At 36.7% G+C, this 26516-nt stretch overlaps 2 protein-coding genes across 2 annotated transcripts in view; one reads left to right on the top strand and one right to left on the bottom strand.

Annotated features, from left to right (window-relative positions):
* Window positions 1–26516, bottom strand: part of scaper (S-phase cyclin A-associated protein in the ER) — a 720649-nt gene that overhangs the window by 358985 nt on the left and 335148 nt on the right. The window contains 2 exon segments of the mRNA XM_051920308.1: window positions 1088–1116; window positions 1118–1225. Of these exon segments, the coding sequence (XP_051776268.1) occupies window positions 1088–1116; window positions 1118–1225 (137 nt within the window).
* LOC127526109 (uncharacterized) overlaps window positions 1–26516 on the top strand; it is a 416670-nt gene that overhangs the window by 318397 nt on the left and 71757 nt on the right. The window lies entirely within an intron of this gene.

Consider the following 26516-nt stretch of genomic DNA (forward strand, 5'->3'; position numbering starts at 1 on the left):
CTAAAGTAATATTGTTTCACTGTCACTTTATATTAATATGTTTGAAATATTTTTTTCTGTGTAAGTAATAAAGCATTATGCATTTTTGAAAATGTTTAAATTCTACAATCACAGCAAAAGTAAAGTAACGTATCAGGAAGAATAAAACAACACAATCTTATTAGTAAACACAAATATTACAGCATGAATTTTATGGCACTGACAGATAGCTTTTAAGTAGTCAGTTGAGAAAAAGAACTGCATGTTTCACAGTTCAGTTAAAGATTCATTAAGCACATTAGACAAGTGTCTTTGATTCCACCCGACTAGGGGTAATATGATACAGGACCTTGGGATGCGGTAATGTCTTAAATGAAAATAACTACAGCAGATGACATTCTCAGTCATGAGGTGAATCAAAAGGGCCAGTGATAAAATTAAGTTCTGTACGGAGCTCTGATCAACCTCTGTCATTATTTTTCTCACTCTCTTATAAGCCTAATGATAAACTGCTCATCTAACAACTGTATTTCCATTCTCAGACATTTTAAGGTTTATTTATTTATTTTCCATTTTGTGGCAGGAAACATAATTGATTAAACCTAGGTCTGGGATCAGACACTATAGGATGCAGACTTCTATTTGTTGATTACTATTGATTTTCTTTGATAATTCATTTAAAAATCAATAACTAGGAAGAAAGGAAAGCATAGTTTACACATACTTTTAACATGCTATTGCACACTGAAAGAGGCTTCAGTTTTGGCAGGATGCTGGCAGCCAATTACGAGAAAAGCTCTTAACAGGTGAAAGTGAGGGCTTCAGATCGATCCCCTGTTTTCTCTCCCAATCAGAGAGAGTGGCTATAAATCATGCTCATCTCTGTTATTTTAAGACAACTGGGAAGGAAATAACTTTAAACTCTTCTTTAGTCTGTTAGGTACTCCTACAATACTTTAAATAGAATGACGGCCATCCAATACCTATAAATCTTAATATAGTTTTAAAATATTTCTTTGCAAATATAACAAATGAACTATAGCATTTCATTTTGTATCTCATTTCTTTGTTAACTTTCCTTTGAAAATATAAAAAAATAACACTTTACCTGGAATTCATCCGTGCCCTGAGTTTTTTTGGCTTTTTTCCTTGATTTCTGTTTCTCTTCTCCTTCTTTCACTGACTCTACTTGTACAAAGCTGTCAGTTACAATGTCCACAATATACTTCTTCAATGACAGGTGCTCCTTAAAAAATAATAGATACATTATATAAATACCCCTTAACATTTTATTTAAAATAAAAACTGCCATGAAAATGTAATTAATTTTACATTTTAAAATTGTCATTATAAAAAATCTAATTTATTTAGATATAGTTAGATTAGATAAACTTTATTAATACCAAGGGGAATTTAGATGCATACAGCAGAAGAAACTCAAAGGACAAATAATACAGTCAATCAGCCAATACTGTATATTGTACAGAAACTGCATAATAAACTTAAATTTTAAAAATTAATTTAGTTTAAAGAGTATCAGCATTTAGTTTTGGGCATTCGAAGGAAGCAATGAAACCAGACAGGCTTGTATTGAAATAGCTTTCACAGACGGCAGACTCCAAATAAGGAGATATAAACTTTGTCTTGACTATTGTACTACTGTTAGTTTCTGGCTGTACGGGGGCTATGACGAACTGTAATTCACAATTGTTTAACAAAGTTTTTGAAAGTAGTAGCAAATGAAGAATTTAAATATCAGTTTACTTTTGCTTAAGCGTATGACTCTGGCATTTGAATATGTTGTTCTGGGGATTTGTTTTACCATCAGAAGCAGCTATCAATAGTGGACATGTACATGAGAAAAAACATACAAGCTAAAATAAACTCTTTGTAAAATTTAAAAACGTGGATTAATTGATAATTGAAGTCGCACAAAAGGTTTCTGTTTTAAGAACAATTGATATTGAAAATAAATAAATAAATATGTTGTTGACTGCACTACTGATTACATCAACTTCTGTATGGACATTGTAGTTCCAGTAAGAACAGTACGCTGCTATGCTAACAACAAGCCATGGATTACAAGTGACATCAAGGGCCTTTTGAATCAGAAGAAAAGGGCTTTTAAAGACGGTGATCAGCATGAGCTCAAGCGCGTGCAGAAGGAACTCCGAGTCCAACTCAGGGTGGCGAAGGAGCAGTACAGGAGAAAGCTGGAGCAGAAGTTGCAGAATAATAGCATGAAGGAAGTGTGGGATGGGATGAAGATCATCACTGGCTGCAGCTCGAAGCGGGGTACCACCATTGAGAGAGACGTGAAGAGAGCAAACCAAATGAACAACTTTTTTAACAGGTTTGACCACCCTAACCCACTCTCACTCTCACCTCGGAGTACTGCACCCTCCACACATCCTTCTGCTGATACCAGCATAGGAAAAACATCCCCACCCATAATAACAACAGCGCAAGTGAGCAGAGAGCTGAGGAGACTTCGTGCCAGCAAAGCAGCGGGTCCAGATGGAGTATCGCCACGACTGCTGAAGGTCTGTGCATCGGAGCTGGGGGGTCCTCTACAGCGCATCTTCAACCTGAGCCTGGAACAGGGGAGAGTCCCGAGGCTTTGGAAAACATCTTGTATCACCCCAGTCCCAAAGGTATCACGTCCTAGTGAGCTGAATGACTTTCGGCCTGTTGCTCTGACATCACATGTGATGAAGACCATGGAGAGGCTGCTGCTTCACCACCTTAGGCCACAGGTTCAACACGCCCTTAACCCTCTGCAGTTTGCATATCAGGAGAAGGTGGGAGCGGAAGATGCCATCATCTATATGCTACACCGATCACTCTCCCAATTGGACAGAGGCAGTGGTGCTGTAAGAATTATGTTTCTAGACTTCTCTAGCGCCTTCAACACAATCCAACCTCTGCTCCTTAGGGACAAGCTGACAGAGATGGGATTAGATTCATACCTAGTGGCATGGATCGTGGACTATCTTAAAGACAGACCTCAGTATGTGCGTCTTGGGAACTGCACGTCTGACATTGTGGTCAGCAACACAGGAGCGCCACAAGGGACTGTACTTTCTCCGGTCCTGTTCAGCCTATATACATCGGACTTCCAATACAACTCGGAGTCCTGCCATGTGCAAAAGTTCGCTGATGACACTGCTATCGTGGGCTGTATCAGGAATGGGCTGGAGGAGGAGTATAGGGACCTAATCAATGACTTTGTTAAATGGTCCGACTCAAACCACCTACACCTGAACACCAGCAAAACCAAGGAGCTGGTGGTGGATTTTAGGAGGCCCAGACCCCTCATAGACCCAGTGATCATCAAAGGTGACTGTGTGCAGATGGTGCAGACCTATAAATATCTGGGAGTGCAGCTGGATGATAAATTAGACTGGACTGCCAATACTGATGCGCTGTGCAAGAAAGGACAAAGCCGGTTATACTTCCTTAGAAGGCTGGCTTCCTTCAACATCTGCAATAAGATGCTGCAGATGTTCTATCAAACAGTTGTGGCGAGCGCCCTCTTCTACGCAGTGGTGTGCTGGGGAGGCAGCATTAAGAGGAAAGACGCCTCACGCCTGGACAAACTGGTGAGGAAGGCAGGCTCTATTGTTGGCATGGAGCTGGACAGTTTAACATCTGTGGCAGAGCGAAGGGCGCTCAGCAGGCTCCTATCAATTATGGAGAATCCACTGCATCCACTAAATAATGTCATCTCCAGACAGAAGAGCAGCTTCAGCGACAGACTGCTGTCACAGTCCTGCTCCACAGACAGATTGAGGAGATCGTTCCTCCCCCAAACTATGCGACTCTTTAATTCCACCAGGGGGGGTAAACGTTAATATTTAACATTATACATAGTTATTGTCTGTTTTTTTTTTTTTTTTATTTTTTCACCTGTATTATTATCATTCTTTAATTTAATATTATTTATTGTATCAGTATGCTGCTGCTGAAGAATGTGAATTTCCCATTGGGATTAATAAAGTATCTATCTATCTATCTATCTATTGAAAGTTCACCAGTGCTTTTGTACTTTGCGCAAATACAACTATAAAAAATTATTTAGTGCAAACCCAACTAAACTTCTTGTTGCGTGTTGTTTTTATGTAAGTGAGGAGGAGCTGAAAAGATGACTTCCATTTATTAACAGTGTCGATCAGCGAAATTCGCCAAGGTATTTTTGCAGCAAATTTGCTGAATTCTCTGGTGATCTTGTTCGCCAAATTTTTCCCTGGGAATTTGCCTTGTGGCCAGCTTAGGCAAGCATTTTTTTCCCCAGTGCTCCATTATGCTTTGTGAGGTCAGCATAGCATCACAGATCAGTAGCACCCAATGGTGGAAGGGTCTGTTCTACCAATTTGCTTTGTGAATGTGTAGAACTTTCACAAATGTGCACTTTAAGCATACTCCACCTCATACTTTATGGCATTGCCTGATCTGCTTTGCACATGGCTGATATCACTACCTGATCGGTCTGTGTTTCCTAAAAATGATTAATCTTAGTGATTAACGAGCTATTTTATAATGCATGTCTGTAACGTATAAGCCACTTTAATTGTGCAATTTCCAAAACCCCATACAAGTGGCCAATTTACGAGCAAGTATATAGCATTATTTAGTTAAACCCACCCCTGAAGTCACCTATAAAAAAGCATCACATAGCCACTGAAAAGCAATAGATTGGCAATAATGTCATCATATATTTTTGCCATTGGTCCTTCAGTGGAATCAAATAAACTTGTTAAAAGCAATATACAGTCAACAAGTGAACAAATATGGCAAAAATATAAATAAGAACAAAATCACACAAGTTTTTAAAATAAACACAAAAGAAATGATAGGCATGTGCCACACATAAACACACACACTTCCTAAAGAACAGCCTGTTTTTCTTTTAGATGACAGCGGTGTGTCATCATTTACTAAATCATACAGTGGCCTTTACAATAGTGAGAAAAAAAAAGTGTGATAAGACTAGAGAATAGAAGAGATGAAACAGAAGACAATAAGCCTATGCATTATAACCTCTTTTACTCTCTTTTAGACAAACAGACATCACCTGAGCAGTCTGGTGGCAGTTTGCAAAATCATTGTGTATATATTTAAATTATACAATTTGTTTTTGTTTCCACAATCATTAAATGAAGAAAATGAAATTATGCATTAAAATTCTCACACTCTTTTGGATGATGCATGACATATTTCTCAAATATATGGAAAATACTGTAACCAGAGTATAATTCAATTCAAAAAAATAAAACCCACATTACTACTTCTGAAGATGGCAGAAGTACATTTTCAAGACACATTAATTATGCCCATATCATTCATTCCACGACAGTGTGGCTTTGCTAATGCGCTGTGCCATATCACTGTTTGGCCCTCATTAGAGGGTAAGTTCCTGATGTCAGCGGGTACAGTATGTATGAAGGCGATACTTGCTATCATCCAGTAGTTGTCCACCAACAAACTTGTTATTTCTTTTGACGCAATGTTGAACTGGCTCAGATAAGGACATTATAGGTACTCCCAAAGTTACTCTGCTACAATATCCATAAAACATCCTTATTTTTACTCTTGGATTAATTGAAATGCACTAATAAGCAATATAGTCAAATACCAAGATTTATAATTGGCAAGGACTGTCCTCTAATTAGGAAACTGAATCGAAACAAAAACCTGTAGCCACTGTGGGCCTCAAGAACCGTGAGTCAAGATCCCAGCTTTAGACATTTTATTCTGCTTTGCTTTTTGAACTTTACGATTGATTGGTTTGCATTTTCTGGCAACGACCCTAGCACAAAGTCTTGATAACATTTAATCTCCAAATTCCTATTAAAAAACAAAAACAAAGAAAAACTAAATACGGTGTCTTGCGCTGAATCAGTACATAATCCAGTTCTTGTTGCACATTATATTAAGTACCACCAAAGGGCTTTTCGAATTTTACTTTACTACCAAATAAGATTAATAATACTCAGGAACATTTTTCCAAATCAAAGCGTCTTGTGTTAAACTGTGTGATTTGTAAGACCTGCTCAGTTTTGATAAGCACTAACAGAACCGAAAATGAAAATGTGTTGCTGGGTATAAATTTAATTTCAAATATGAAGAACTTGGTTGTTGCTAAACATTTTGTAAGAAAACAAGCACATCTTTATTCCAGTCTTAAAAAGACCGCAGTTTTTAATACTTCAAACATTTATATATAGCCTTTTGACATTCAGTTTCATTTAGCATGTCAGAAAACTTCTACATTTATTATAAAGAAAACTATCTTGGTGTATACTTGGTGTTTATGTTGAGTGTTCTATTTTTGATTGAAGGTATATAATGCTGACTGAGCTTTGGAGGTCAGTTTCAGTGTTCTGTCAGCTCTGGAAATGCCACAGAGCTGCCAACTACCAGTGGACCAAGACTAAGACTAAATACAGTTGCGGTGTGCTTTTTTGGAGTCTGAGAAGAAGAACAAAATTGAGTACTAACTTAGACCAACTTTAGTGGGTAAAGTTACAAAAGGAATTTTGCAAGCATCAGACAGTCCATTATGGACATGAAAAACCAAAAATATACCACAAATAATAATATAAACCATATTTTATATTATAGAAATAGAAAAATATAGCTCAGTATACATTTAACCATTAATCTTCAGTAAAAAGACAGAGTTGGAGTGCCTAATTAAGAAATCACTCTGCCACTAGATTAAAAACTGCAAATTGAAAGATGATGCTAGTTTCTTCTAACGTTGTATTCCCTCAGAGTGCGGACTTATCTTTGAGAGTGTTCACCAAATCTGATATTAGATCTCTCAGAATATGTATCTGTTGTGATGTGAGATTTTACATATAACTTGATGAATATTTTGTATGTCTTTATTTGATTTTTAGGCAAAGCAATGTAATTTAGTGTTACTTTGGTGAGAGGCATTCGTGTTTGCCCTATCCCCCCCCCCCCTTTTACGACTGAGCCTCTTTGAATTTTACGACAGGATTTGGGGGAAGATGTGCCTTAAACCGGTTTGGTTAGTGTTTCTTTGCTTAATTCATTTCTACACCCCCAGGAAAGACTTAAAGACATATGGTCTTGGGGGTGGCAGGTTTTAAGATGTTGTATTTCCCCATTGGTCTGAGGTATGGCTGCTTGGAATTGGCTTGTCTCAGAGGCCTTTAAGTACTACGACGCCCTATTGGCTGTAGGGGTTGAACAGAAAATCTATATATTTACTTGTTTAACCTCACACTGTCTCTCTTACTGACCAACATCTGAAAGAAGCATCTCTCTTGCTAACCTGTGATGAAGACAGCACAATGAAGAGCACAGCTCAGCAGCCATTTTGAACAGACATGTGGCTGAAAGCTGAGCACCAATGATGCCTTAACTAGAGACATTTAAGTACCTACAAGTCTGTGTGCCACCTGAACTACATATCATCATTTAATCAGGTTGTATGGTTGCCAATATTCAAATATAATTTGCATTTTGTTATTATTTCTGAATATTATCAATAATACATTATTTTATGTGTATCTTAACTTCTGCTTGTCTTTTTACTACATCTAATTGCCTAAGGTAATAGATATAGAAGGGAAGGTGGGGATAAGTTATATGCAATAATACCTTATAAACAGTGGAAAGTCTGTGAGATTAGGCATTCTAAGGCTACATATTAATAATACAATAGGGGAAAGTAGAGCAATACATATATTACTCTACCAAGACAAAACAATAAATGTATTATTGTAGTATTTCCCTCTACTTACCCTTTACCTGTTTTCTCAAGGGTAAATGTTCTCGTCAGGTTCGTTATCAGGTTGGTCTACTGTTGCACTTTAAAATGAACACACACACACACACACACACAAAGATAAACACACACACACAGACCCTAACCACAACAGTGCCCCATGAATGACACACACACACTGATTAACCCTTAGCACTTTAAACCACACATCAGCCTATCACTCAGCACTTCAAGAGACTTACTTATTATCGGCACGAACAACATACAATGTTTTAGTGATATCTCAGACCTAAATATTACTTTTGGTCTACAAGAATACATTTAAACATACAAAGACTCAGCACTCTTGACTATAGGCCATTTATCAGCCAAAAATACCTTCTTCTTATCGTACTGCCCCTTCTTTTGAGTGGCGCCCTCACTCTCAGCCTTATAAACCTCGCAGCACAGAAATAATGGCAAAAAATCTGGCTACACCAGGTGCTCAAAGAAATCTAACTTATTAATTCAATCACTCTAGACATTAAGACAAAGCATAGAAAGTTAAAAGCAGCCTGGTATTTATTACAAGAATAATAATAATACCACTGGAACAAAGAATAATAGAAAATAGGTACTGATAGGAAAGTCTGAATATATATAGTCTTTAGGAAAAGCTTACGAAAAAGTTACAGATGACAAGGATGAATGTCCCAGGGAGGCGTTTGATTTAGCAATTGATGTTCATGATGGGGCAGCACGGTGGCGCAGTGGGTAGCGCTGCTGCCTCGCAGTTGGGAGACCTGTGGACCTGGGTTCGATTCCCGGGTCCTCCCTGTGTGGAGTTTGCATGTTCTCCCCGTGTCTGCGTGGGTTTCCTCCGGGCACTCCGGTTTCCTCCCACATTCCAAAGACATGCAGGTTAGGTGGATTGGCGATTCTAAATTGTCCCTAGTGTGTGCTTGGTGTGTGGGTGTGTTTGTGTGTGTCCTGCGGTGGGTTGGCACTCTGCCTGGGATTGGTTCCTGCCTTGTGCCCTGTGTTGGCTGGGATTGGCTCCAGCAGGCCCCCGTGACCCTGTGTTCGGATTCAGCGGGTTGGAAAATGGATGGATGGATGGATGTTCATGATGCCTTTCTGACGACCAATGCCATCTTCGTCTTTTCCTCTTTTTCTAATGCTGTTTCTTTCTTCTTCTCCTCCTTCTCTCCTCTTCCAAACCAAGGCATATTTATTATGAAATGTCATGCCTTGGCTTCACAACACATGCACCTGATTGGCTGGCTGTCAATGTGATTGATGAATTTTGCTCAAACTCTTTCCCAGATAATAAAGTTCTTTGATATTGCCTCAGTGTCCCTTTCCCAGGCCATAAACCCCAAAATGTTGTCCCAGATGTCCATCCATAAAGTAATCAATAGCCTGAGGTATCAACTCAGCATCCTTTCCCAGGTTATAAAGTAATTGAGCCATCAGAATGTCTTCCTTTCAATGTTGGAAACAGCTGTTTGAAAGTGAGGTGTAAGAAAACCTGCTTTGATTTGTTTTAATTGTAGTTCATCTGTTGTTTTATGTTGACCAAAATATAATGGAAAATTAAACCAAAATGTACAGATTTTATACATCATAACAATATCATATAGAACATGTGCTCTACAGTGAGGTTTGTACTGCCATGAGACATTCTTTATTACTATACATTAAAACTATTTTTTTTCTGTCCGTACAGCAATACAAACTGGCACAACCAATGCTGTAGTCAAAAATAAAATACTGTATATTTCCAATTTTTACAGATTTTTAAAATCAATTAGATGTGATAAATAAACAAAAACACTTGGCATTTTATAAAGCTATTTGTCTTTAATAGGATTATTACATTTGGCAAGCAAGGTCCAAGTTATAAAAGAAAGGAAAAAAAAAAAACTATGAAAAAACAATTCATTAGTGTAAATCTTTAGAAAGTTATACTAACACATATGTGTGATATGAACATACATCCAAATCAGAAAAGCACAAAAGATGGTTTATAAGTATTCATTACAAAGACAGCTGTAATTGGTAGCAGCCATTGAAAAATGGACCGTAGGGGTCTGCAACTTGACATAAGACTCACAGGCTGCAACAGCAGATGGAAGGTAAAGGTTAAGGTTCATCCATTTTTTTCCTCTCTCTTTTAGGATCAATTTGTATTAGGGTTGGCCTCATCATTTATTTACAATGGATAAAATCAACTAATTAAATAAACTCCAACTGGTCACACTTATTTTTATGCTTATTTGGATGGAGATTTTGATTAATGGCAAAGACCAAAGTAAACTTTATCCCATGTTGGATTGTCACTCGTGCATTGTTCTTTGTATTCTGGCAACAGCAGCAAGTAAAACATCACTGGGACATTGGACAGCAGCTGACCACATAAAGGAGGCACTGACATATTCAATAGCAGATGAAACCATTCCATCAACAGATCTGATTAAAATTAATTTTAACACCCATTAATGAATTAAAGTGCAATTACTTCACTGAAATAGAAAATGTAAAAAAAAACAAAACAAATGAGAAAGCCCAAGAGAGAGTCAGTAGGACAAAATTAACACAGCTTTTAAAAACTACATACATACATACATACCGAACTCTATTTTCTCTTCTTAGTATTGTCAGTCAGTGCATTTAAAAGCACTTAAATAACTTGGCTATTCACGGAATCCACAGAAACTTGTTTTCTAAAATGCCATGCAAACCCTAATTCCGGTTAAAGAAACTGGGTTATTGGTCTCTGAGAAACCTGGTTAACACACATAGATACTGTATCTCTACTAGTAGCCCAGTTACCTGGCCATGTAAACACTTAACCAGGCTATGGTTAAGGATTTTGATATCCACTGCACTCTGTTCCCATGGCATCTGTTACCTTTGCACACGCTTTCAGCAGCCACAAGTAAAAAAGTCCATCAAATTCCATTTCCTGAGGCAAATGTTTTGGTGATCACATTATTCCTTGTCCTGGCTGAAATAATAATAAATTAATTTAAGTTTATGAGCTGAACTTACAATTAGTGTTGGAGGAAACATATTAAAAGTAATGTGCTTTACATACTGTGATTACTTTTTAAAGTAATGAGTAAACCTAACACAATACTTATTTTATTGATGTAAAAATACCCATGTTATTATTATCCCAGCTATACTAGGTATAAGGCAAGAAACATTAATACTGGCATGCCTGTCCTTAGCAGGGACCATTCGCACAGCCAGGCACAGAAGAGCATGCTGCATGCAAACTAGTAACAGACACATATCAATAAGGTGTCAGGTTGGCTTTAGCTCAGCTATTTGCAATAAATATGCTGAAACAGTGTGTGTAGGTGATGCATGGCTATTGTTCATGCCATGAATCATTGGTAGTTTAGATCGAGGATATAAAAAGATAATGGATGTTATTTACTTAAGAGCACACGAAGGACTAAATGTATTTATAAAACACAAGAAAAGTATCACAGGCTTCATGCTTATTTCTGGATTCACAGTGACCAATGATGATGTTTTAACTGTTATATGCGCAGTTTAATGACGCTGGATTGTTCTGCCAAAGAAGAACTCCAAAAGCATATTTGCACATTTAAAGGGACATATTTGAGAAACCAGGTTACTCACTTTATGCTGATGTGTGTGATTAAAAGCACTCAGTGTAAGTTCATGACAGGTATGTGATTCAAGGAGGACACTGCTAGGGTCTTGGGATCATAATTTATACATATGCAAAACACCTAAATAAAAGGTGTTTATGGAGCATGCAGCAATTAAGAGGAGGGAGAGATTAGGAGCGTACTCTGATAGCGCATTGCCGTATCTACCACATGATGAACCACCTGGATTGGAACCTGAGTACAGAGGGAGACACCTCAGCACCACACTGAAACAGTGTGAGGTTTCTGACAGTGGCTGGCGTGCCAATCCTGCCACCAACCCCCAACTTTTCCTTGTAAGTTGGAGGACCTGCTTGCAGGGATGGATGCAGATTAACATCATATCCAGGATGAAGCAATTGCAGCTTAAGTGCCTTGCTCAAGGGCTCAACGGAGTAGAGTCACTTCTGACGTTCTATGGATTTAAAACCAGCAACCTTCCGATTGCTGGCACAGATCCCTAGCCTCAGAGGCACCACTCCGCCCACAGAGCATCAGCTTCACAGCAATTAAAGTGAGCCTAAAATGCCATTTAGACAAGATTCAGCTATGTGGGAAATGCCAGACTACGTCGCTTTACTCATGCCACCAAATTAGTAATTTAGATTTGTTTTAGAAGGCACTCTGGACAACACAGAATGGAAAAAGCAGGATTCTGATTTTCATTGTTAGTACAGTACAATCCCTCTTAACTGGCCTCGCATTAACCGGCCAAAAAAAAAAAAAAAAAAATTCTTCTTTATATTATATGTATGCACTTCCTTCTTTCCTGGAAGGTGAGAGGGCTCCTACTTTCAGAGTGATTTCCATTTACATATTCCTTTACGAATTTTCCACGGTGCCTTCTTCTTTCTACCTGGTGGCTCCCCTGCTTCTCCCATCGGGCTTCGCAACAGGGGAGTCGCCCTACCTGCAGGTGCAGCTGCCTTCCACACTGGTCCGGTAGCCCTCCGATCCCTGGCTATGTTGGGCTCCATCCGGACCGAAACTTGGGTTCTTTCCCCAGCGGCCAGGGTGCTCATGCTGGGGCTAAACCAGCCCAAAGCCTCCACAACTGCCTCTGCCTTTCGACGAACAGTCGTCTTCAATACCAGTCACTCCAGCTTAGTGATCACTCAGCTGGAGCGAACGCTTTCTTCAGCCCCAACGAGTGTCGGCCAAACACTCATCTGCAGGGGTTCAGCTCTCAGCTGCCTGCCTTTGCTCCATCGATTCTGCTCTCTCTCGCTTGCTCTCCTGCACTGGCTTTCCTCTATCTGCTCTATCTGTATAATGAAATGATCTTTTAAAAAATATATACAAAAAAAAAAAACCATAATACAAGAACAACAAACCAAAACTGTTAAAACCTTAATTAGAAAAACAAAAAAAACAAAAAAAAACCCTCCTGTTTAAATAAACACCATTTATTATGCTGAACACACAGTAGCACAAAAAACTTCAACATTTTGTCAGGGATAACTTTGTAAACAACTCCGGTCCAAGAGTGTAGTTGTGGCTGCTGACTTTTTATTTCAACCAGTTCATTAGAAGCCATTTATATTTTCATTTAAAGGAATACCCAACCCAAAAATTGTATTTTTAATATATGTTACTTACCCCACATAGTTTGTAGTGATGGCTGAGAAAAAAAATAACCTAATGTTTCATGTAGAACAGAGATATAAGGTTTCTGATACAATATAAGTCAATGGTGAACAACCCTGAACAACAGCAATGATATTAAAACATCCATGAAAAAAAAAAAAAAACTCATGTTACTTGTATCACAAATTTTTTCTCAGCCATCACTACACAACTAAAAGGGTAAGAAACAAATAAATTAAATTTCATTTTTGGGTGGAGTATTCCTTTACCATGATCATGTTTCCACTGCACATCCGAAATGCATACCAATGTAAAAGGCTTTAAAAATATTTCATGAAGCAGAAAGTATTTTAATCCTCAGTAGTCATTTTTTTATTTCACCTAATTCTAAATACTAAAAGCTTCTTCATTACAAACATTCACAGATACACTTTGTACTGAGACAAAAGCTACTGGCTTCATTATTTTTTTTCCATCTCATTGTTAATTGGCTGCCGTACAGATCAAAAAAAAATTTAAGAACACATCTGAGCTGCATCTGAACAAGGTGGGATGTTTCATAAGCTCTGTATCCTATATTAGACTAAGCAGGCAATAAAAATAGATATATGGAAGATAAATCAGAAATGTTCAAAGAGAGATTTCAGATGCAGAGCAGAAACAAACCATCTAATAAAATGAGATATTTAAGCAGCCTCAAATAAATAAAATGGTAGACTGCACCACTCTTTTAAAGGGATTGGCTACCTTCAGTTTTATAGCAACACTGTTTCAATTATAATATGAAAATATAAGCTCAACAAAAGAAGGTTTTCTTTACAATGTAAAAAAGACTTCAAGAAAAAAGGACAAAATAAGTAAAGGCCTGATAAATTTCAGAAAAGCAAAGTTAAAAGAGTGTATGCAAGATAAGTTGATTGCGTATTCAGTAAGAATACATAACATTATTACATGACAGTACAAGAGAGGAAAGGTGAGCTTTAATAATAATTGTAGTCTTATCAGTGACTGAACTTCACAAACAGAACTAGATGAGAGTTCCAGAGAGAGGCTGCTGCAAATATAAATTATAATTGGCTGAGTGTTTCCTGTTAAGGCTTGGGAATAATTACAGTGAAAGTACTGAATGATCTTCACTTGGCATGACACAGGTCAACAATCAAATTCTGACCAAAATGCAATATTGAAAAACTGACTAGTGCAGATGACCCAGTTTAAAAGGTAATGCGTTTATTTTGCTTACATCAGTGTCAGAACACTGGCAGCATAATTTTGAACTTCTGTACATTTTTGCACCTTTTGCATGTGCTAGTTCTCAGCACATCCATAGCAGTTAATTTTATTTATCAATCTGCTTCAAATAGTTTTGCAAAACATGTAGCCTTAAAGCTATCATTTCCTGCAGGTGGCTGGGAGTAGCTAAGAGGTGGCAAACAGTTTTCATAAACAATTTTGATTAAAACTTTACCTTTACTCTGATAGAGCTATTATTATCCTGCTGGCACGTATTTGCATTCCTGTCATCTAGAAACATACATTGTTTATGCAGTTATTGTGTATCACTAGAAAACAGGGAATCTACACAGGAACTTGAAAGTAAAAGAACATCTTCACTGTTGTACATACTGTATGAATGTTTATATGTATCAATCAGGTTGTAAGATTACAAGTCATAATGACATTCATATTATAGTCATTGCATCCTCTTTAATAAAACCCCTGTGTGCTTCCAGTGTCCGTGTGTGTGTGTCTTTTGGTGAAGTGCGCATGCACGGGGCGATGCTTCAAAGGAGATGCTTCAAAGGCCACCTGACGCGTCACACAAGACAGAGAGGGCGGGACCTACAAAATATCGCGCGGCAGATCCAATCGGATTTCGGTAAATGAGGTAAGACGTAAAACATAAGGCATGAAAAATACAATCGGGTACTGAGACGCGGAGACCAGCGTCTCCAAAGAGGTGGGATTAGTGTTTGTTGTTGTGCAAGTGTTCACTCTGAGGATGTCAGATTTGCGAATTAAGAAGCTTGGCCCGGTAAAGTGTCAGTCGTTGATGGGCTTTTCCTAAATATAGGAATTTTCATGATATTACAATAGGATGACTTTTAAAAGTAGATTTATTTTCGCGCACATAAAATCCATTGCTGGGGAGATGCTACACATACAATAATCAGCTCCACGCCAGCACAGATTAAAATACTTGCTAGGAAACTGCACAGTACTTGCTGGAGAGACGACACAAGCACGATTATCAGCTGCATGCCACACTTTATGCACTACTGTTCTAGCGCCCGTTATTGTAACGGGCTTAATGTCTAGTCTTATAATAATTAGTAAAACTTATTTTTACCATAACTAGCTACTAGTGATGAGAGAACTCCACGGCGTTTGCTTCACTTCGAGTTCAAAGAAATCAAAAGTGTTTGCGAATATCACCAAACTCTGTGAAACGCATTGAAGTCAATGGGGAAAGGACTAAATTAACTAGATTTGATTGGATTATAATGATGCAATTATCTTTAAAGTGTTCCTGCGGGCTAGGGAAATATCTGCAAACTATACTGGACCAATTATTGTGGCCAAGTAGGTGATCTGAGCTGTTTGGTAGCAGCGCCAACCACTGGACCACCATTCCTCAATGAATTTAAAAAAAGAAAATGCAGTCTGAGATGCGTAATCATATATCATATATCAAAACAAAGTGGAAATGCCGAAATCATAGTCAAAAGTCAGAAAAAATACACAGGTCTTTAAAAGGCTGACTCGTTCTATTTTTTGAAGTCGCGCTGAAGGCTCTCCAAACTATTGTGTTGATGCTTTGTACTTTTTCTTCTATCAAAAGCATGGAAACTTCTTGTAAATAGTAATAAATCTTTCATTATTTCATAGTCTCCTGCGTTTGATGGGGTTAGGGAGGCTCTGTCAGGCATACTCAAGGTATGTTTTTTATCTACACGTGGCTAATTATGCATGTAGAGGGCACATTCCTCCGTTTCTTATCCTGACATGGAACTCAAAGATCGACTGGCACATTTGGAGAAAAGCAGAGATAATTCATTATTTATTCTGTAAAAGTTTTATAAAATTAAATTTTGAGAACCTGCATTATTTACTTACCTATTCTACCACTATGTCCCACAGAGTTTGTAATGCAAATGATCAGCATTATATGCACGGGGGGCAGTCCCATCCAATGTTGGCTGTTACAGCCCCAGCGGATGTCGTGCTGGCCTCACAAAGTATAATGGGGCACTAGGAAAAAAGTTCTTCTAAACCATCCAAATTATCATCAAATAATTTGACGTACAGAGGCGAACTTTAGCACAACAAATTCAATGTGAATAACAATTTGGTGAAATTCACTGATCAGCACTACTAGCTACTGAAAAGAGTCACAGGAATATCAGCCATTATTTATTTGAAAAACAAACCATGTACAAATTGTTTTAGAAAATGCTACCTTTTTCACACAAGTATTTTTCTATGTTACATTTATTAATTGTTTTATTCTTTCTTGTAATTATAAACTGTGTGACCACAGGTCAAGTTTTTATATAAGCCTGTAATTGCTACGTAGCATTAATGATAATCAAACGTAACAACAATTGTAATTAAAGCAGGCCATTCAGCCAGACATACAGTAGCTTATCAATTCATATCATAACATTAATCAGTAAAGTGTTGCATGTACAGTGCCTTGCAAAAGTATTCATCACCAGGGTTTGTCCTGTTTTATCACGTTACAATCTGGAATTTAAATGGACTGAGCAACATATTATAAACTGTTGAAGTAGAATGAAAATAAAATACCATATATATATATATATATATATATATATATATATATATATATATATATATATAAAACAAAAAAACTAAAAACTGAAAGATTGCGAGTGCATATATATTCATCCCCTTTGCTATGAAACCCCTAAATAAGATCTGGTCCAACCAATTAACTTCACAAGTCACATAATTAGTTGATGAGGGTCCACCAGTGCACAATCAAAGTTTCACATGATCTGCCAGTTTTATTCTTGAATAAAGGCACAATTGTTTCATTATACCTTTGCGAAAGTGTTTATTTTATATTCCAGTAACTACTTGAATGAGATCAAATCTGTCTCGGCCTCTCTCGCGCATGCACATACACATTCGTTTATAAAAACCACTATTTCAAAATGCTATGCCATTTAAACACGAGTTGTCATTTGAACTTGTCATTTCATTTGAACATGTTTTTTTTTTTTTTTGATCTTGCCTGAACTCCATGGTAAAGTGTTTTCAAATAGTGATGTTTTTATGTATGAATATGTGCGAGACAGGACACGATATTTCAAATGTGGTTTTAAAAAGTGCATTATACAGTTTGAGCTTATTTTATATTGTGTGTACATTCTAAGGCAGATATTTTAGTCCTGTAAACAAAAGGGAACATATTTGCAAGTCAAGCAAAAATATGCTTGAATGGCAGTGACTGTCCCAAAACTAGTGGTTATGTTCCTATATTATAATGATCTAAAAGTCATCTTCCTATTTAACACTGCTTATCAGCCATTAATACTGTAAGGACAATGACACAGAGGAATAGCTTTGTGAAATTTTGTCACCTTTGAAAACATGACTCATGACATTAGTTGAGGAGTCTTTAAATTGTTTCTGAAATTAGCCTGCCTATCAGAAAGCTGGTTGGCCTTGCACAATTTGTCAAAATGAAAAATGTGTCCCCTTGGAGAAGCTATGTCCACCAAATATCTGAAAGGGTCTGAGAGGTTATTTTGGTCATTTGAAAATTATCGCTGTATTCAAACAAATTATGGATGGTTCTACTAAACCAAATTTCTACACTTTGAATTTTTGCATCTTTGCCTGTAACATTTCAAAATTAAACTTAATCTTTTAAGCAATCCAGTCTGAAACATTAAAAGAAAAATGAAAAAATAAATGCTCCATTGATTTTCTCAAACCTGCTGCAGAGACTTGGTCATCCCTCTTTTCACTGACAAGTGTAATTTTGGTGAGTGCCTTCATGGCATAGGCATTGGAGACTATGGATTCAAACCGTGATGACCACGGTGTAGGGCAGAGCTTTTAATAGGTTTCATTTCCAAGATCAGAGATTGCCATTGTGGACAGAGTGGTCAGAATAACTGACTTAATAATGCTATGTGAAAATAAATGCAAAATGGTTCATAACTTTATTTTGTCACTACTTAAACTCATTAACATTTTTAATAGACACTGAGTATGAGGTTCAAAGTGTGCACTACACAATGTATGCATGCTTTAAAAGTTCCTTTATAAAATGCTCTGGAATGTAAACACCCAACATAATATTTGCTCCTTTGTTGTAACTCTGACTTATAGATACTTTCATAAATCCAACCCTTTCTCTTTCATGCTACACAGGATTTTCTTAGGTTTGCTTGCAGCTTATTCGTAGTCTCCTAAAATCCCAAGAAAGCCTCACTAATTTTAATGTCTGCGGCAGTCTGTTTTCTTTTCACTTATTTCTGACATACAAATAAACCTGCCCAAGTTGATTGCATTTGGACACATCTTGTGTGGTATCCAAAATAGGGCATCTTCAGTCTCTCTTGGTATGGAAGATTCTAGTTTTTCAGAAACTATATAAATGATTTTGCTTTCAACCAAACAACTCATATTTTAGAAGTCTACTGTGGAAACAGTTCAGAAACTCCCCTTGGCTTCCCAGAAATATTAAGAGATTATCTAAAAGCTAAATTATTAGTATTTTCCAAGTTTTCCTGTCATATTCATTATTTGCCAATACAACAGTTTCCAAAGAATAAATGCAGATATCTGTTTGGTTCATAATGAGGTTTTCCTTGCTCACAAATGACACAAATTTAAATAGACTTCAGTATATATTTTCTATATATTGTTAACAGGTTCTCAATTGATATATCAGGTAGCATTAAAAAGTGGAGGAATACTGAATTCAAACACACAGACACATTCACAAAAATAACAGTTCAATAGAACAAAGCCCTGCTGAAAATACTTTTAGCTAAGTGGGGTGCACAAACCTTGACAGGTGTGTATGGAATATGCAATCCACAATTCATCACCCATTTTCATTGTGAAAGTTCCACAGAATGCTTACATAACATCTATGGGAAGGTTATCTAAGGCCATACAGTAGCTATGCTGGCGGTGGCCATACTTAGAGCCAAGGTTTTATATTTTTTCTAGTTTTATACTAGTTTTTGTTTCTATATTATTTGATCTTATTTAAAAATTAAGTTTACTTTTAGTTCAACACAATGTATTTTATGTTTAGTTTTTTATTTACAAAAGCCTCTCTCTCTCTCTCTATATATATATATATATATATATATATATATATATATATATATACACAGTAATCCCTCACTTATCGCGGGAGATAGGTTCCAAGGCCGACCGCGATAACTGAATTTCCGCGAAGTAGGGACACCATATTTATTTAATTATTTAACGTTTATTTGGACGTTTTTAAACCCTCCCTGTATTGTTTACAACCCACCCTTTACTCTATTAATAACAGGGACAACTGCTAAGCAATATGAAATCGGTAGATAAGTTTACACTTACTGTATAGCGAAGTACACGTAGCTATATATGACGTGATGAATATGCTGCGCAGTAAAAATGATGACGATGAAAGTGATGATCCCCTGAATGCAGTATAAAGAGCACGTTAATGTTGAATGAGTGAGATGAGATGAGACTTCCTGGTTAATGCAGCACTGCGTCGCTGAGCCAATCAGCAGCACACAGGAACTTAACTGCGTGCTCTGATTGGGTAGCTTCTCAGCCATCCGCCAATAGCATCTCTTGTATGAAATCAACTGGGCAAACCAACTGAGGAAGCAACTATCAGAAGTAAAAAGACTAATTGTCCGCAGAAACCCGCGAAGAAGCGAAAAATCTGCGTTATATATTTAGATATGCTTACATATAAAATCCGCGAAGTCGTGAATCCGCGAAAAGTGAACCGCGAAGTGGCGAGGGATTACTGTATATTACATATATTATATATATGACTGTGTAGGTAAACTTTAAAGAATCTGTGGGGATTTCATTCCACAGTACACAACATACCTAGCTACAAGACAATCACAAAAATTATAGTTTTCAAAATACAATCCAATAATTAAAAATTGCACTTACAAATAGAAAAAAAAATCCCATACAGGGCTTTGCTAATTTCAACTAGCCATGTAGATTTCAGATGCCATCTTTTTCAGAGGTTTATATACAGAACTGTGTTGCCTAACTTTGAAAGGGAAATTTTGTAAAACAATTGATGTCAGTTATATTGCCATCAGTTAATCAGATGTATCACAAGTACTATGTAGATAAGTACTTGTACTAAATTTGTAAGTTCAAATATTGTAAAGTATATAATACTAGGTGGCTTTGCCCCAGGCACGCTTCGCTCGCCAACCCCCACGGCCTGCGCTACGTGCCAGCCACTTTGCGTCTCTGCCGCTTGTGTATGTGGATTTCCTTTCACCAAACAACAAATCTTTTAATTCTTGCGGATACGCCTCTTTAATGGGAAGGAACACTACTTTTCCCTGCTGGCAACACAAATTAGACGATCTACAAGTCTCAGATTTGAAGTTTAAATCAGAACAATATATTCAATCTCTTTTCACTGTTCTGTTATTTCAACGAGTAATAATTTCCATTTGTTTGCACTAATGCGATCTTTACTAGCATTTTTTTGAGACTTTCGAATTTTAGTACTTTCATTATCTCTAACCTGCACGTTCTACTTTGTCTTCTACTCTTTGTCTTTTAATTCCAGCCCCAGGCATGGTTAAATCTCTTGGCACAAAGTCTCGTCTCATGGGACTTGAAAGTATCTCTCTGAACAGTCTCATCCCAGAATTTTTTTTATTATAATAGAGAGATTTGTAGAATTTTTTTTATCTAAGGGCTAATGTTATTGGTAGGCAGTGTGGTGTGGTGGTTGAGGCTTTGGACCTAGGACTTTAAATCCTAAGGTTGTGAGTTCAAATCCTGGTGTTGACACTGTGTACCCATAACTTCATCTGCCTGTGCTCCAACTAAAATAAACAAGAAACGTAAGCAAACAATATCTAAATGTTGTAAGTCACCTTGGATAAAGGCATTAGTCAAATAATAAATAATTATAATACTGTATTATTAGGTCTCTGGCGCTGCTTACTCTTGGGCATGCTATATACAGTTTTCTAAGAAGAAAACATTCCTGCATTGAAACAATTTTGCTTTTCCTGGGGACTTGGGTTTTGTTGGTGGTCATTGCAAAATACGATTTTACAGGAGAGCATTCTTTTGAATTGAAACAAGTAATCGGTAGGAATAGTGTGAAATTTCAGTATATATTATTATGTGTTTTGTTTATATCATTTACTCAAATATTTCATCAGTTGCTTAAGCTTGTATTTTTTTGTTGCAATAGCCTTAGGCAGACAAAGTGCTAACAGTTAATCATATTTTACTTTAATTTGTTAATTTGTTACAAACAGCAATGACATTTAGGCTGCACATGTAGGCAGCCCAAGCAATGAACTGAATGTTCTTACTTTAGGGGTTGTTTTCGCTAGTCCTTGATGTGGAAGAAAATAACTGTCAGTACAATATTTTGTAGAGTTATTAAACAATAGATGTGCCCCTTTTAGTCCACAATGGCAAATGAATAGGTAAAGAGTTTTGGCAGGGAGGGGTTTGTGGGATATCCCTATTCAAAGCTAGCAGACACGCATATGTATATTAAAATGGAGTAGCTCATATACTCAAACATAAACCAATGAAAAAAATAAAGACTATAAAAAAGCTAAATGTCAATCTACAATAGAAATCTAGAAAATTTCCTCTTCAGTAATTTCTTTTTGGGGAAGACCACTCAAAGCCCTAGTCTTCACTACACGGGCCAAACACTGGTTGTAAATAGCCCCCTCCCCTAGTCTTTGACATTTAACTCTTAACTGTTCTGAAAACAAAATGCATTTATCTATATTTATTGATTTATAATAATTTAACAAGCAATATATAAATGTTCAACACAAGGCATAATTAACTTCACCAAACATAACAAAAATTAAAATACACAGGAAACACTTAAAATATATGCTATAAATTATAGCCATGTTCCTCAAAAAATAAACACAATAGTATCACCTATGTGATGGACTTGGGTCTGTGCCACAGAAAGATGGTACAATAGAGCTCTTACTTAGCTTTCAGGGAATATATGAAACAAATAAAAGCACATTTCAATTCTTATACTTAAACATTCTGCAATGTGCATTACCTGAAGGTATACAAGATTCACTCATGCAAAACTGTAATGGTGAAGAAGGATGTGAACTGAGACTAAAAAAATGACACAAAAATCTAATTTGAAACAGCACTGTTTACAAACTACAATTTCATGCAACATCTGGTTATTCATTTTCAACATTTGTGTTATAGTAAAGGAAATTTGGCTGGAAATTTTCTGAAGTACATGGCATTTGTTGGGAATGTAGAGATTTTTCAAGTGGAAAAGTTGAAGTATGACAACAGTCAACCACCCTCCACTCCTACTCATGGCAACTCCAAAGTGCATTTCACAGTATGACTCTCATATAATGAAGAAATGTTGGAGCAATAGTAACATCACTGCTTCTAAATTTTCAAATAAGTGCTTGGTTTGAGAATTTTTTCATGTTTATAAATAAAGAAAATGATGGATACAGGTAGACCTGTGATTTACAGTACATTTAACATGCAATTGTTGGTGCTATGTCAAGGTAAATATGACACACAAGCCAACAAATTCTAACTTAGCTGAATAAAAGCAACATGTTTTAAGCAGGGCTGCTGTCAACGGAGATATAAATTGTTGTTTTCAACGTCAATATACAATGGTAATATAAAAGTAGTAAGGATACTACAATGTTTTAGTTGCAGAAGGGGGTTGAGAATTGCTTTCCCACCATAACACATTCAATAAAGCTCATTTACTTTTGATCTGTCAGATTTAAAGCTAAAAACATTCTGAAGTATCCCTGCAATCCTGCACAGCACCTTCTTTCGTAACCAAAAAGTTACTATTCTAATTGGTAGCAATGTTAATTATTAGAAAATTAGTTGAACTAGACTTGTGGTAAAAAATGAAAGGAAACATTTTAAATGAGAAAAAAAAAACAACAAGAATAGCAATAAATAACACATGAAGGAACTGTAAGAGCAAGGGAGGACACAAGTGTGCCATAGTTATTATGCAATATAATTAATGAGCAATAGAATTTCCGGGATTTTTTTTTTGTTTTGAGAAGAACCTGTTTATCTTACTAGAAGCTATCTGTTCCTAATTTAATAAAGGCTGAGGTGAGGCAAGGAGAGGAGTCCCATTCCCAAAGGAAAAAAGAAAGGAGATCAGAAAAGAAAAAGAAAGAACTGTGCTTTTGAATTATGACACCGCTTTATTGCATCTTTAAACTGCTGGCATCAATTACATATACACTTAAATCTAGATATAAAAGGACTGGAGGGCTTTGATTACATTTATACATTTATGTCTTAGATGTTTGTTTAACTATTCTGCAATGTAAAAGGTGTTTATTTTTAACAACTTACTAATAACACAATGCTATTAATTAAGAACACAAATATACTTGAAATATTGCTTTTTTATTTATCTTAAGACATTTTCAGCCAGGAGAACTATAAAGAATTCTGGGCTTTAAGAGAGATCTAAACCAAATTTGTACAATACTTTGGCATGTACAAAACAAAAACAGTGTGATGGTATACTGTCATATCAAAAAGCAATGAAATTAGAGTCTATGGAGGAATTATATTCTGCTTTGAAATAGGAGAGAGTGTTCTCTCATAACCTTCAATAACACCAAGAGGTATAAAAGGTACAAAAAACATGTTTAAATACATGTACAAAGTAAGCAACACAGCAATACATCCTGCAGCATCTCTAGTCTTAACTTATTGAATTTTGAACCTGTGTCTACCTACTCATTTGGAACACATACTTGTCTACTTCTCAGCAGTCCTGGCCTCAACTCACCCTCTGACACTATAGCCAAAGACCAACTGGCCTGAAGCAGATTTGAATCCCTCTCAGAGTCATTTCAATTAATTCTGGGACTACTTCTGTGATCAAGGAAATATTTGTAAAGTCTATGGACTAGCAAACTCCTTGCCAACCCCTTGTTATGTTACAGTTCGTAAATTAATTTTTTATCCATTTTTGCTTGCCATATTCAATGATTTTTTGGCTTTGCTTAGGTTCTGATATTTGAGGAATCCAAGTAGACCATAAGTTTGTTTCTTTTTGAAATTATAATTAAAAATTATTTGTAGAATTTAGGATGCCATTTCGTGGGGTTTTGGTTACCTGTTGAATGGGTAAAGTCAGAGATATATTGCTGTGTGTGACATCACTAGCAAAACTAGATAAAAGGTCACAATGAAAGTCTTACCTCTACCCAAGATTGTGTATAACAAAACAAAACTTCTTGTGAATTTTGTATCTACTTTATTCTCTGGTTTTGATCCTTTTGTCACATCTTTTGACTTCAATTTCTATTTCACGTGTTGAGCTCTGGTGTTATTCTTGCTTCATTTTCAGTGCTGACCTTTGCTTTGTTGCGACACTATATCTCTTCTTTGCCTCCTTAAACTCTCTGCTGCTATTTTCCTTTCTAACAGTACACTCATAACCACTAAGCCATCTGCAGCCCTTAGGGTCAAGTCTCTTCACCTTCTTTGCTGCTGAGCCTTAAAAGTTCATATAATCCCACTCCATTCACTTTAGGGACTATGAGCTGTCACCATCTGGACTAGAGAGTAATAACTGCCACCGGGACCCAGCATGAAGATTTCAGCATGGTCTCAATTCCGGGTGGAGATCACGTAACACACACTTTATCAGCCAGGAGGTGGGCTACCATGTTCTACCAACATGGTTTTCTTCTGACAAAGGGTCAGAAATCTCTTGCCCCCACTGGGTCGCCTATCCTCCAGCATTCTGGGTTGGAGGAAAGAATGTATGTTTCTTACACTGTTCTGCCTTCTTCTTTGAGTGCACTCCTTACTTGTAGTATACTACCTCCAGCAAAGAAATATATAATATTGCAGAATGGCAGAGACAGTCAAAACCTTGGTTCATATCTACAGTATGTTTTTATTTTTCTTCAAGCCAACAATGATGGAATATTATATACTAATACTATATGAGATCTTAAATAAATTAAGTGCCTGTTCATAGTCCAGGTGGAGTTTGCAATTTCTTCCCATATCTGTGTGGGTTTTTCTCTGGGTACTTCAGTTTCCACCTATATCCTCACACTCATGTACTGTACTTTAAGAAAACTCTTGACTCTAAATGGCACCTGTGGATGCTGAGATGGACTCTGTGATTGTTGCCTAGATCCCAATCCTGTCAAGACAGGTTCTGGGCTCGAGAACTGAAACTGGACTACATAAGTCTGAGATTTGTAAGTTATGCCGGATGCTGTATCATCATCAACAGGAAATTTATGAGAAACCAAGACTAGAACAAGTGAAAAGGCATATATGAATGTATGCTTTGGTAAAACTCATATCAAAGATAGATTTATAAATGGAAGCCAAGACTAATCTATTTTTTTATATCAATGCTTTCATCAGCATCTTCTGTTCTCAGTAGATAGAGCAAGAACAATTAAAATGTATGCTTATTTCAGAATTAATTCACCTACCTGTTTAACACTAGAATTACCAAAGCCTACAAAAAAACTCGTAATCCCAGCCCACCTTAACTCCCTTCGCACATCTCCGTCAGTGACTTTTGTGTTGTAAATGTGTCGATAAGCACAAGCAGCCTGCTATCCCATCCCCCACCTGCAGTTCTTTTTCTGCAGTTATATTCTTGAATAAAAGCGCACTTGTTTTGTTATACTTGTACCTTTTGTGAAAGTGTTTATTTGATATTTGGACTTCAGGCTTCACACATAATTAATGCCTACATTTTGTCAATTATTACTAAAACATGAAAAACGTTTGTTTTAACGACGACAGAGGAGGGGACGCTAGTGCACGCATGGTGTTGCCGTTCCTCCCTGTTAACAACACTTTCGTAAAATTTGTCTTAACTCTTTTAGGGCTAATTTTTTTTTTGTTTCTTTTCTCCCAGGGCTGAATATTTTTCCAAAAACTAACATTTTTAAAAAAGAACACAAAGCAATTGTTTAACACATCAAATCAACAAAAAAATTTACTTTTGACAAATGTTACTGTCTTGCATGTTGTATGAGCCTGCATACTCTATGATTTCACATACATATCACATACATTTTACACAGCAAAGTCTGATCTCGCTCAAAGCAGCCAATTTCAGTCATTGCCACATTGCACTCCTTACAATATGTGTTGCTTTGGTGCCTATTTTTCAATTGTCTGTTGCTGCACTTTCTCACATATATTGTTAGTGTGTACTGTAGAGAGACAAGTCACCCATTTGCCATCGTGCGATGCCACTG

The sequence above is a fragment of the Erpetoichthys calabaricus genome, chromosome 17 (assembly GCF_900747795.2).
Source record: "Erpetoichthys calabaricus chromosome 17, fErpCal1.3, whole genome shotgun sequence".
Classification (NCBI taxonomy): Eukaryota; Metazoa; Chordata; class Cladistia; order Polypteriformes; family Polypteridae; genus Erpetoichthys; species Erpetoichthys calabaricus.